Here is a 13,747-nt window from a genome sequence, read left to right as displayed (position 1 = left end):
TAGTATGAAAACACTGTTAGAGTTTTGTGGATTATTTTAATAGAATGAAAGATTAATTTCTTAGCATTACATTTGAAAAATAAGTTATGAATGAAATGAAAAGAGCTATGATCTTTTTCTATTTAGATAGTCTTTCAACTTGTAAGCAGAGTAAACAGCCACTTTGAGGTTGTCCTTTATGGTAATAGCTCACTCAATGAGATAGTTCTGTTTTCTGTTTAGCCTCAACTATCTCAAAACTAGAAGGGTTCAATTGAATCTCTATAACTGTTATTATTAAGGAGAACACTCAGGCAATGAACAGTACTAAAAACAGATACATTTTTACTGAAAATCATTTAAAATATTATTTAACTTTGCTGTAGTTTGCTCACATTAAGGAATTTTTAAACCAGATACCGTGAAAACTAGCCATTGATTCCTTATGTTCTTAATTCCTAAACAGGGTGCTGCTTTCTAAGTATTTTTGTTATATCTATTTGTATTACTTCTGAGATTTTTGTTTTTAAGACATTTAAATTGGAATACATTTTTTTAACTGCAATCATTAAATTTATAATACAGCAAATATTACGTTGCATTTATAATTTTAGTAGAGATCTTTACCAAATGATGAAAATTCTAACAGAAGCTTATTTATTTAACATTTGTAGAGTGCAGAAATGTACCAGACACTATTCTAGGCCCTGGAGATGTAGTTATGAACATGTAAAATTCGTGCCCTGCATGAAGTTTCCTTTATAGATGAAGAAAATCTTAATTCTGTTGCCTTTATGGAAATGAATGTGATAAATAGCCATGCTTACTTCAAACAGATCTATAGGGAGAATGCCAGTACTATGGATCTTATTTGCTAATAAAAAGGTGGAGTTAGACTAGTTTTTTACCAGTGAAGTTACAGAATAAAGACAGTAAGGTCATTGAGAGTTTTACAGCGTTCATTTTTGTGCATAATGACTTCTGAGAGACTGTTTTTAAAACCATATACCATGCGCATTATAACAAGTGTAATTTCTGTTAGATACACATAGAGCAAGACTGAGGTTAAAACAAAAGATACCATTAAATCTTTATTGTTAGGAAGTCTCAGAGGATCTCCTTGCAACCAAATTATCCAGAGCACAATTTCATGATGAGATGTCAGATTTATCAGGCAAGAGAGGACCTTTGTTTTAGCCTGACTGAAGAATATACTTCTAAGTGTCTTCCTACTTTAAGACAATGGTTGTATTCTCCTTTGGCACAAACTGTACTTATAATAGTTTAAATGTTAAAATTGGTTTGTTTTGCTCCCAGAGACATTACTTTAGTGTTTTAAATTAATAAGTGGAAAATAGCTCTAAATAGTGTGCTGAATGATAAATAATTTTAAAATTTGCAGAGGTCTAATTTTGAGAATCAAATGAGTTGCTCTGAAGATTGGAGGGGAGTGGTGACTTGATGTCTTTAGCCAATAGTAAAGAATAGCAGTGTTCTGTGACTGCATAAAGTGAGGTTGGATATTGTTTGAGCCAGCTTGAATTTCAGGAATGTAGTTTTGAAGCCTAAACTTTAGAATGTCAACAACGAGTCAATTTTAGAAGAGATCATAGAAGGATTAATAAAGCTTGTATTGCCAATCAAATCAGAATCTTAGTTAAATGCTAATAATATGGCAGAGTTCTTGCTTACATGTGGGTGGATAAGGGCTGATACAGCATTTGGCGAAAATAGCATCAGATGTAGGTAAACTTGCTTTAACACACTTTTAATTAGGAAATTTAAGAGGGCTTTCTCTTGGCTTTAAGAACATTCCCTCACGAAGGGCTTAGGGCCAGTAAATGGATTGCTTTTTTAGTTGTGACTTTGTACTTCTATTAATATAAAAATATTTATCATTTATTACCCAATATGACTTCAGTGTTGACTGTGTGGATTATTTGGCCCATGAAACTTTCCTACATTTATTTTTTGCAAATTGTCCTGTCCTGTGACAAAATGCAGTCAATTTCTTTACTTGTCTGTAGAATCTCTATTTCCTAGCTAGTCATCACTTTCTTGTTTTTGGCTAGTTAAGCCCACTGTCTTTCTGGTTGGAAATACATTTATATACATGTTTGTAGGATAAATACTACTTTATAGGAAATCAAAGAAAAAGGGGAGACAGAGGTCTTTTCATGCAACAAATACTTACTGTTTATGGTGTCCCTGGGCACTATTCTTGGAGCTTGAGATACACTAGTGATCAAAACAGAACAGTCCCTGCCGTTGGGAAGCTTACTCCAGTCAGGGGAGATAGATGCTAAAACATAATAAATTAGGATTTATTTATTTATTTAAAACATAATAAAAGATTAATGTATTATGTTAGAAGCTGATAATTGGTATGGAAAAATAAAGATCAGGGAAAGAGGACAGGTTTGGTTCCAGTTTTAAATAGGATAGTCATAATAGGTCTTTGGAGAAAATGACATTTTAGCAAAGACTTGGAAAGAGTTAGCCCTGTTGTCTGGTGGCAGAGTCTGTTGTATGTGAGGAATGGCGAGGAGGCCTGTGTGGCTGGACTGGAGTGAGGGAAGGGGAGAGTACAGTAGTAGGTGGAGAGGTAGAGGTAAGGGAAGGCGGATGGTAAGGATTTTGTAACGGCATGGCTGTTACTCTTAAGTGAATTAGAATGTTATTGGAAGGTTTCAGTGAGACAAATGATATTAACTGATTTAAATTTCGAAAGGATTACTTTGCTTTCTTTATAGAGAGCAGAATATGAGGAGGAAGCAGAGGTTGCTGAAACAAGGAAACTGTTTAGGGGGATATTATAATAATTCAAATGGGAGATAATGGTGACTCAGCCTATGGTGATGGTATTAAAGTTGGTGAGAACTAGGTGGATCTTGGATTTGTTTTGAAGGAAGAGTGTTAACAAGATTTCCTGACTCTGAGATGTGTGGTAGAAAAGAAAGGAACCAAGAATGACTCGCAAGATTTTTTGATGAGGATTCTGAAAGAGGGATGGTGATACCATCAGTTCAGATGAGGAAAAGCTGCATGTGGAGCTGGTGGGACATGCCAAGTCTGGTATGTCTGTTAGACATTCAAGTCATCAATCTTAAGATGCTACATTTAGCATTTACGTAATGTATTTAAGACCAGAGGTATAATTAGCTCTTAGTCCAGCAGTCTCTGCCCTACCTGCTGTTTTACCTTTATTGTGCTTTGTTTTGCTTTAATAAGTAAGAAAAGTTTGAATCCAGAAGAAGAACATGAGAGTGGTTTCCAAATAAGATGAAGGTTGTTTGATTGAGTGATTTTTTTTTTTTTTTTTTAAGTCTCAAAAAGCAGAGCTGGGATCAATAAATGGAAGTTGGAGAAGCAGATTTCAGTAAAGTTAAACTCTGAAAGATTTTACAAGAGAGCTGTTCCAAAAAGGAATAACTTAATTTGAAATTCTTTGCTTACTGTTTCTAATCATATTTAAGCAGACACTGCACAACCATTTGCCAGGAATATGTCATAAAGAATGTTTGCACTGGGAGGTTAGGCCATGGAATTTTAGGAGTGAGATCTTGGAAAATATCTGTACCTGGCTGGGCGTAGTGGCTCACACCCATAATCCTATCACTTTGGGAGGCTGAGGTGGGCGGATCACCTGAGGTCAGGAGTTCAAGACCAGCCTGGCCAACCTGGTGAAACCCATTTCTACAAAAATACAAAAATTAGCCGGGCGTGATGGTGAGTGCCTGTAATCCCAGCTACTCAGGAGGCTGAGGCAGGAGAATCACTTGAACCTGGGAGTGGGAGGTTGCAGTGAGCTGAGATCGCACCATTGCACTCCAGCTTGGGCGACAGAGTGAGACTCTGTCTCAAAGAAAAAGAAGAAAAGGAAAATATCTGTACCTGTTGAGCGTTTCTGCATTATTATATGAAACAGACTGATTTAGTAAAAAGTACTGGACCAAGACTTGAAAATCATGGTTGTCACTTAGTAGCAGTATACCTTTGGTCAAGCCATTGAACCCTATCCAAGCTGTCATTTCTTCTTCTGAAAATGAAAGCCTGAACTAGTTGATTTTTTTTTTTTTTTTTTTTTAGGTACCTTTAGATCATAGAATAGGGAGAACCATGGGGCCTTCTTTGCAGAAGATGTGGAACTTGAATTGAGCATTAAATAATTAGTGTGACTTACTGGGAAAAGAAAGAAAGGTCACTTCAGTTCATTAAGTTTTACAACTCCTCTCCCCCACCAAATCCATGGAATTACAAACAACTAAGGACTATAAGTGAAGGCAAAGATGGGAGTGCCCAGAGCCTGCCCTTCAGCTCTTTTTGTTTAACTGTGGATGTACATAGTTTTTGAAATCTGCTGTAAGTGACTGGATGATTAGCATCCTTTAGATGTATTTTTAAAATACTGCTATGTATAAGGTTCCACGTTAGGTCTTGAGAGCGCTATAAGGAGTTTTATTTTGGTAGAAGAAGTAAGTCCATAATTGTATTACTTACAAATAATGTAAGAAATGTCAGTGAAAATACCATTGGGAATTTAACAGTGGAAAAGAATAGTTTTAGCTGGTTAAGATTTGGGAAAACTTTGTGGAGGATAGTCTTTTTGAGGTAGACCTTGAAAATATATATGCAAACCTGGTAGAGAGATAAGACATTTTGTAAAGAAATATTTTTAAACTATTTTAATGAACACAAGTACTAAAAGCTATAAAATAGTAATAATTACAGATAAATTTGTTTTTAAACCCACCTAGTGAGGTTTTTTTTTTTTTTTGGTGTGTGTGTGTTTTTGTTTTTGTTTTTTGGTGAAATTAAACTTTATTAAGAAACCAATTTTTAGGCCAGGTGCTGTGGCTCACGCTTGTAATCCCAACACTTTTGGAGGCTTGAGGCAGAAGGATCACATGAGGCCAGGAGCTCGAGCCCGGCCAGCACAACATAGGGAGACCCTGCCTCTGCAAAAACAAAATAAACCAATTTGTAAATACAATACTGTAAATACTGTTTTGTTGAGGGGGGGGGGTGTGTGGGTGTGTGTGTGTGTGTGTATGGATCTTTTGTTACTTGTTTTCTCTGTTTTCTGATAGTATCTTAATTTTTTAAATTTTGTTTTCGTTTAGATACACAGAAGTAAAAACAAATGGAAATTTCATCTCAAGGATGGCATTATGAATCTTAATGGAAGAGATTATATATTTTCCAAAGCCATTGGAGATGCGGAATGGTGAAGAGTTGCTTTTTTTCTTTTATAAATAAAAGAAACTTAAAAAAAGTTTAAAGTGGACAGTTCGAAACTTGGGGCATATGCCAACCAAAACTTCATTTCTGCATGTCAGAAAAGTGCAGTAGAAGCAAAGCTACTGGAACAAAGATAGACCTTGACAACATAGACACTACTTACTGGCAAGCCATGGAACTGTAGCACCTGGGGTTGTTGGGTGGGAGGGTTGGGATTTTGTGTAGGAAAACCATAATTGTTGATTTTAAATACAGGTACCCGCCACCGGTAATTAGCATGTAAAGCTTTGTCTATATTCCTTCCTCCAACTTGGGTTCAATCAGAAGATACTTGTTGGAATGAACTGAAGAAACTTCGGTTTTGATAGATTGAACTGAAACTGCTTATTGTATGTGGTGATATTTGGTAAAAGTTGCGTGTGAGCTTTTTACAAAAGGGTAAGAATTGTGTTGAATTTTAATTCACTTGTATAAGAAAACAATTTAAAACTCTCATAATAGGTCTTAAATATTTTTACTTGCTATTCTCCCTCAGTGATATATACCTCTTCCTTTCCAGCTTTATGAAACATCTATTTAAGATTTAAAGTTATCAGTGATCATAGTTTGGAGATAAAATTTGACCCAGGAATGAATATTTATTTTAATTAGGTTTTCATACTTATTAAATGTAATTAAAGACTTGGGTCTTGTCTGAGTTCGGTGGAATTGAAACGACAACTTTAATTTCCTTACAGAAAAACTTAATTTGTTTCTTTTAGTGCCACACCTTAAAAAGAAACCCCAAACTAGCTCCTCAGGAATATAGTTTTATTTTGCAAGCATACCATCTAGCTGAAACTGTATACACATGAATATATGTAGACTTTTCCTGTTGGGCTGAAGTGTGTGCTTATAAATGTGTTTAGTTTTTAAGCTAAACATCCAGTAAACAGTCTGTGCATTGATTAGCATAGGGCAGGTGGTGAGGACCTGGATTTTTATTAAACAATTTAGTAATTATAAAAGTTTCTTGTGTTTACTAGTAAAGAATCTTAAAAATCTATTCTAATTCAACAAGTTTTTAAAATCAACTTTGTAATTTGAGGGGAAAATTTGGGGGGAAGAGGTGGGTGGGCCACTAAGTTACCTCTCTTTCATTTGGTGGCCCTTCCAGGCCATTGAAAATAAAGACGTTGGCTCCAGTTTGCACATCGGGAAGAAAGCATAGAAATTTGACTTGTATATTAAAAATAATAGAAATGTAATATGTATATTAAGAATGCATAGGTCTGTATTCTGTAAGGGGCTCTGAAGAACAATATGGCACTGCTGTGTTCAGTGTGAATTCGCTGCCTGGGAGAACTGCAGGAATGCTTGTCTTCACCATTGTGTTCTTACAACGAATTCAACTTTCCATGGTTTATCTTGACAAAATTTACATGTGTTTAGGTTACTTGTATATTGATATATTTTTTTAATCTTCAGTTTTTGTCTTCCTTTTGCCTTTGTGTTTTCAGAAGTAACACATAAACACTTTTTAAAGTACATTACAAAGAAGAAAACTGTGAGCTATTATATAGTGTTTTTTTTTTTTTGTTTTGTTTTTTTTTTTTTTTTTTTTTTTTGAGACGGAGTCTCGCTCTGTCGCCCAGGCTGGAGTGCAGTGGCCGGATCTCAGCTCACTGCAAGCTCCGCCTCCCGGGTTCACGCCATTCTCCTGCCTCAGCCTCCCGAGTAGCTGGGACTACAGGCGCCCGCCAGGTCGCCCGGCTAGTTTTTTGTATTTTTAGTAGAGACGGGGTTTCACCGTGTTAGCCAGGATGGTCTTGATCTCCTGACCTCGTGATCCGCCCGTCTCGGCCTCCCAAAGTGCTGGGATTACAGGCTTGAGCCACCGCGCCCGGCCTAGTGTTTCTTTTTTAACACAAATCTTTTAACTTTAAAAAAAGGCAAACATTTTTTTTTCAACTTCCCACCCAGCTTACCACCTTGATCTGTTTAAATTATGTTCTAAACTTTGGTGTAAATGGTGGTGTCTAGCATGCTAGTAGTTAGATTTTATTTAGCTGCCATAACTTGGTAATACAGTTTTTATTTTGACTATATTAATTAGTTTTTTGAGGGGAAGTTTGTTTATTCTGCGACTCTCAAAGCACACAGAGTTTTTAGAATATATATTATTGTTAATGAGACTGAGAGAAGAGGAAATGGGAGGGAGTAACATCACAGAAGTCCTGTTGTTCAACTGTTCTTCAATATAGTTGCTAGTAGGTTTGTATTTACTCAATAAAGAAGTCAGTGACCTGAACTACCTATAAAAATTCAGCAGTGCTGCAGTATTGCTTAAGTGAAACCCTTGGGCTATCTAGTAGTTTTTATGCTACTGAAACTTGGATTACTGTATGATATTCAGCTTGTCTTGGGCCCTCTATGTAGACATTCATATTCATAGTAGCATTGTTTACTGGCCTGTTTTTGTAACTTTATTTTTCAAATATTAACAACCACTGCTTTCAGAGTAGTTATTTTGTTATTTTTGAAGCAGGAAATAACCATTTGTATTTGCACCTGTGTATTGCATATTAATTATGGTATACTTGGCAAATGCTTTTCTTTTACCTATGAAAATTCTGAAGGCTGGTCCAAGAAGCTACATTGCATACCAAATTGTGCTCTTATATATTATTTACATTGTGTCCTTTTTAATCAAATAGCATGTTTTAGTTTTATTATAGTAGCTTTTGCTGTAAGAATGTCACTTGCTTATCTTTTATTGTACTTGAATTCTTAATCATGCTTTTAACATTGTATTTAACAAATCATTTCGTATTAGGTTCCATTGAAATGTCATTCCTTTGAAAAGGCAAGGGATTTCCACTTTCAGAATTTTAAAATGAAAGTAGCATGTTTATCTAAAGGCAGAAAATAGTTCAGACTTGGTACTATGAAAATAAGTAATGGTTTCTGGAGAGGATTTGTTTAGATTTGCACAGATGGTGATGGCACCTTTTACTTTAAAAAATTAACATTAATCAACAGTACTAAAGAAAATTTACCCAAAATTACAAGATAAAACATGGAAATGTGTGCCTTTCAGTATACAAACTCTTGCTTGGTGGTCATTTGTATAATCAGACCATTTGAATGCCTGAGAGCATGTTTAATTTCTGTGGAGTGCCACATAATGGCTAAAACAACTCTTTAATGTGCAATTAATTTCTAGAGTAAAATGTCTGTTATATGAGGGGGATCTTTATATTGGGTGTTTCTATTTTTTAAATGTTCACATTTCTTTCTGTTAATTAAAATGCCATCATAATGTCACATTTACACTGTTGTCTCTTTTAAAAGGAAAGCCACTCTGTTGTTCTAAGATTACATCAAGACTTGAGCAGTGTGTAGTAATTAAAATGTATGCTTGATGAGCATAATAGATTCTGGTTTTAGGAAATAACATATAGCTTTTATATGAGTATTTTCTTTTGTTATAGTGAAAATCAAAGATTTTTTTTTTCCTGGCTTTTATGGAGGAATGAAAAGAGTTGTCTCCCTCTAAGAGTAATTTTTGATTCTCATAGCAATAATGTCACCATTCTTACCAGAGGGTGAATACCCCTTGTATAGGAAAGCAGACGTAATTTCCTCTTGGGAGTTCTCTTTATGACTTAGCATTTTCTTCCACTTGAGAAAATTCCTGTTTTTCCGATTATTTCATATTGAACTTTTTTTTGAGCTTTTGTGCAATGTAATAGTTTATTGATCCATCTTTGTACATTTTCATTTTATTTCATGTCTTTCTTCCACCTACCTGTCAGAATCAGCTATAGCAGATTTTGAATTCTTTAGTAAAAAATAGTTGCTTTATTTGTTTCCTCATGAGTTTGTTAAATAGCTTTGCATTTTAGTCCTCTATTATGCTATGGAAATTACTATGAAGTTTATGTTCTTCCCTTTTTAAGCCTGCCTTACTCTGTCTTTTGTCATTGTCTATGGTTTAATGAAGAACACACCAAACTAACATTTTTGTTTATTTTGAGGAACAAAAAAACTTTTTCTCTTCTCTTTTAAGGGAAGTTATTACACATTGAGTTAGTAACTACTCTTTCAGTCAAAGTTCCTTAATAAGTCCAGTCTGCATCAGGACTATGATTTGGGGGGCAGGGCTAATCCTTTTTGCTGTTCTGCGCTACTATTGTCAACTGCTGTTGTACATACTGTTATGTGTAATGGCGTAAATATATTTATTATGTTTGTAAAATTCATTGCAGATCAAGGTTGCTCTTCTGTGATATATGGGATATTATGTTTTAAAGACCATCTTGGAATACAATTAGAGAACTTAGTATTTTGATGTACTAAGACCTATTTTAAGTTTAATATTCTACCTTTGCAAAAACTTTAATTAAAGATGTTATTTAAAAAAAGCAATGTTGCTTGCTTTGCTTACTAGTATATGGCATTGTTATAGATAATTGAATAAAATACAATTTAGAAAGGAAAATGCTTTACATTGTTATGAGAATTCCATTTAACAACAAAAAGATGCTAAATTCTGTACCTTACAGATAAGTAGGTTGAGATGTCAATTTGAATTAGTAAACTGTTGCAAATTATTAATAGTAGCTTTTAAAAAGTTGTATTTTCCAGGCACACAGGAATTTAGGTTGGGCAAATTCACATTAACAAATTATAACTAAAAATTGGTATAATTAACATTGTTTTTAAAAATAAAGATTACTCCTTGTGAAATATTAATAATTAACATATTGTATTAAATGAGTATTTCTACCCCAAAGTATAGATTACTTAGGATAAAAACATTGTTATTTCTCTGTTTAGCCAAACCACTTCCTCTTAGTTCAGAGGTTATAAATAATTGCATATTAGGAGAATTGGGTTACTGAGGTTTGTATTGCATATTGAATTTATTTTGTGTTATTTTAGAAGATACTAAATAATTAGGTATTTTAATTTTATAGTTAATTCAGCTGAATCATTAAGAACCTCACCTTTTTGTATTTTTTTATCCTGTTAACAGACTATCTAGAAAACATGCAAATTTTAACTATTAACATAATCATAATAAAGTTATCTTATTTATTGCCAGCAAATCTTGTATTTTGCAGTTTAATTCAAGCTCCTGCTTTGATTAAGCTTAAGCTTTTGGCTTTTGTTTTTCCATCTGTAAAATGACAAGATTTTGAGGATGAAATGAGGTTTGATGCATGTAAAGCTCTTAGGCTGGTGCCTAGTACACGGTCAGCACTCAGATGTCACAATTATTTGCTTAATTTCATAATTATTTGCATAATTTAAAATTACTTGTGAACCGGAAAAAACGATCAAAAGTAGCAAAAACAAATTGAGAGTCAGTGAAAGAGTTTATTACAACCAAACAAGCCTGGGAGGGTAAGTTGGTGAAACAATGCATCTGGTTACAGCGGAAAGTGTCAGAAGGAAGAAAATTGAGTGCTGGGTATGGGAGAGGGGTAATGAAACAATGGGAGGGCTTTTAAGCTCCCTCTCTTCCCCCTGCCAAAAAAACTCTAGATTATATGTCTAAATAAGTCAAATTTTCTGAAAGCTAAAACTATGATAGAACTATCATTTTAAAAATTGATTTTTCCAAATATTAATGGAGTCTGTCCAGTTCATTTAGGGAAGAAAACAGTTGTCAAACATTGAAGATACGGATACATCACTCTGATTCTCACAATGTCTCCTCCACTTTGAAAAAGGGCATTGACTTCTCTGTGTTGACAGACCCTCCATGATGATGCATAGGTTAGGGTGGCATTGCTGAATGGGGCAAGTAGGACCAGGAAAACTAAAGTTCACCCCGGTTAGTTGCAAGAGATGAAGAGAGTAAAGGTTTTTTGGTTTTTTTGGTTTTTTTTTTTTTTGAGACTGTGTCTTGCTCTGTCACCCAGGCTGGAGTGCAGTGGCACTGTCTCAGCTCACTGCAAGCTCCGCCTCCCAGGTTCACGCCATTCTCCTGCCTCAGCCTCCCAAGTAACTGGGACTACAGGCGCCCGCTACCATGCTTGCCTAATTTTGTTTTTGTATTTTTAGTAGAGACAGGGTTTCACCGTGTTAGCCAGGATGGTCTCGATCTCCTGACCTCGTGATCCATACGCCTTGGCCTTCCAAAGTGCTAGGATTACAGGCGTGAGCCACCATGCCCACCTGAGAGTAAAGCTCTTTAGAGCTGTTTACCTTCAGCAGAGATGCACAAGGGACATTTGTTGTTTTGGCTTCTCAGTGTCAGAATACCCTTCCTGTCTTGCTTCATACCAAGAAGAATGGAGGGTAATACATACCTCTTTATGGAAGTAGAATAGTCACCCATCACTGGATCCAGAAACGGACCAAAATCTTGAGAGGTGGTCAAACTGATGCTTACACTCAGGACTTTGAGTCTTAAAAGCATGAAACAAAGTTGCAGGAATAGAGGTCCTATATATGTTCAGGTCTGGTGGTGTGATAGTGACTGGGGCAAGAGGGCTGTTGGCAACCTCCTGAGCAGACTTTTGCTGCAAACTACTGTACCCTTCCAATCCCTTTTCTGCTTAAAATAATCAGTCTGTTTCTATTGTTTGCAACCAAGAAAGAAAAGCATTATTCATGCAAAGTATGTCTTAAGAATCACATTTTCCTTGTGGGAGTCTTTTGCCTTCACAATTAGCCCTTTCTTCCCATTAGGCATTCAATACCCTATTCAAAAATCTTCAGTGAATTACCAAAATAGCAATACTTGTAATATCAGCATCACAATTGTGGTTGGCTGATTACCTTGGAACATAAAGGAGTTTGTTACATTTAAGCCCATTGTATATTGTCATTCATGTATTCTGCAAATACTTGGGTACCTACTATGTGTACCGTGACTAGACCCATATTCAAACCCAGTACAGTCTTCATGAAGTGATTGGTAGAATTGGCAGAGTCCCTTCAAGATTCTTCATCCCTTGCATAGCCTCTCTGGGGGGCCAATCTGGGCCTCAGTGGATGAGGCCACTGGAGGTCCATTTGTAGGATTTGAAAGAGCACAGAGACTCCAAAGTCCTTGACATCTTCCTGAACCTTGTTCTAGCACAAGTCTGCTTTGATCTACTTTCCAAGACTTCCTCTCCTCCTTGGTGTGAAATATATAAGGACCCTGTGCTCTGTCTTGAGCTGGCACTCAGTTTTTAAGTTCTACGTTATAAAGAGGGTATGTGCTATATGTACTTAGTGTTATTTTCGTGTTCTTGAAGCTTCCTTTTTGACATGCTCCATGTGTTCTGGAGCCTTTCCATAGAATTCGTCTCCCACAACCAAGAGTTCCTGTTCTCAAGGAGGGCATTACAGGTAGAAGAAGGACACTGAAAGATTTTAGACACAGCTTTTGTGGAACAGAGAGAAGTGTTTGGAAATACTGGTTTTGAAGTATGCAGCAAGTATGAAGAAGAGGGGGATGGGAACTTGGAATAAATACTTGTTGAGTGCCAAATGCATTGTCCGTTTTTTCAAACACACACAGTACCCTTGAGGGTAGTTATTTTTATCTTCATTTTACAGATGAGTTGATGGAGCTTTGTGTGGAGGCCAAGTAATTTGCCTAAGGCCACACAGCAAGACCATAGTTTGAAGCTAGGGCAGATTGGCAGAGTGAGGTCAAGATACTCCATCCCTAGCTTAGGATGGGATGGGTCTTTTCACCTCAGTTTCCAGGAACGAATGGTTTCCATCTTAGATACTGTTAATAAGAGGCTGTGGCCTTGCAGCAACCTGGTCTCTTGTTTCTATTCAGAGGAGATATTCTGTCTGTACTCACCACTCTGAAAAGACAGACAAATAAAAACACTGGCTGGGACCATGACAGCAAAGTCCTGAAGAGTCATTCAGTGAAGACTTGGGGATTGGCAAAATAGTCAGTTCTGTTTTTACCCTCTCCTAATAGTTCAATGAGTTAAAGGAAAAGAATGTTTCCACACACACACACACAAATCAGTATGTTTGTTTGCCTGAAGGAAATCTGTTTAGCCTCACCTCATATCACTTCTCTTCTGGTGAATCTGATGGTGAAATAAGTTTATTCCTAAGAGAGCTCCCTAATGCAATTAAAGTGAGCATGGCTTCTACGGGTTTCATGGCAGGATGCAGCAAGAATATAGAAACTTGGAGACAAATGTCCTGTGGTGGTGGTTATAGTCTGAGTGTTTCTACTCCCCCAAATTCATATGCTGCAATTCTAACCCAAGGTGATGATGGTATTAGAAGAGGATGTCTTTGGGCAGTGAGGGCATAATGCACTTATGAAGAGACTCAGAGAGCTAGCTAGCCCCTTCCACCATGTGAGAGTGCAACAAGGAACAGACTCGCACCAGGCACCAAATCTACTGGCCCCTTGATCTTGGACTTCTCAGTCTCCAGAACGGTGAGACATAGATGCCAATTGTTTAGAAACTACCAATTTCATGGTATTTTGTTACGGCAACCTAAACTAAGACAGTTACTGAAAACCCCCACTTTAAATATGTGAGCATGGGAGCCCACATTGCTG

General features: G+C 36.2%; 1 protein-coding gene across 2 annotated transcripts in view; it reads left to right on the top strand.

The window, feature by feature from the left end:
- GTF2A1 (general transcription factor IIA subunit 1) overlaps positions 1-6,773 on the top strand; it is a 43,934-nt gene extending 37,161 nt beyond the window's left edge. For both annotated transcript variants that reach the window (XM_030930304.1, XM_030930303.1), the window contains exon 9: positions 5,103-6,773. In XM_030930304.1, the coding sequence (XP_030786164.1) occupies positions 5,103-5,210 (108 nt within the window). In that variant the 3' untranslated portion in view covers positions 5,211-6,773. The remainder of the gene's footprint in view (positions 1-5,102) is intronic.
- The last annotated feature ends 6,974 nt before the right edge of the window (positions 6,774-13,747 follow it).

The sequence above is a fragment of the Rhinopithecus roxellana genome, chromosome 5 (genome assembly GCF_007565055.1).
Source record: "Rhinopithecus roxellana isolate Shanxi Qingling chromosome 5, ASM756505v1, whole genome shotgun sequence".
Classification (NCBI taxonomy): Eukaryota; Metazoa; Chordata; class Mammalia; order Primates; family Cercopithecidae; genus Rhinopithecus; species Rhinopithecus roxellana.
Note: the sequence above shows the minus strand (reverse complement) of the source record. Positions and strands in the feature narration are given on the sequence as shown.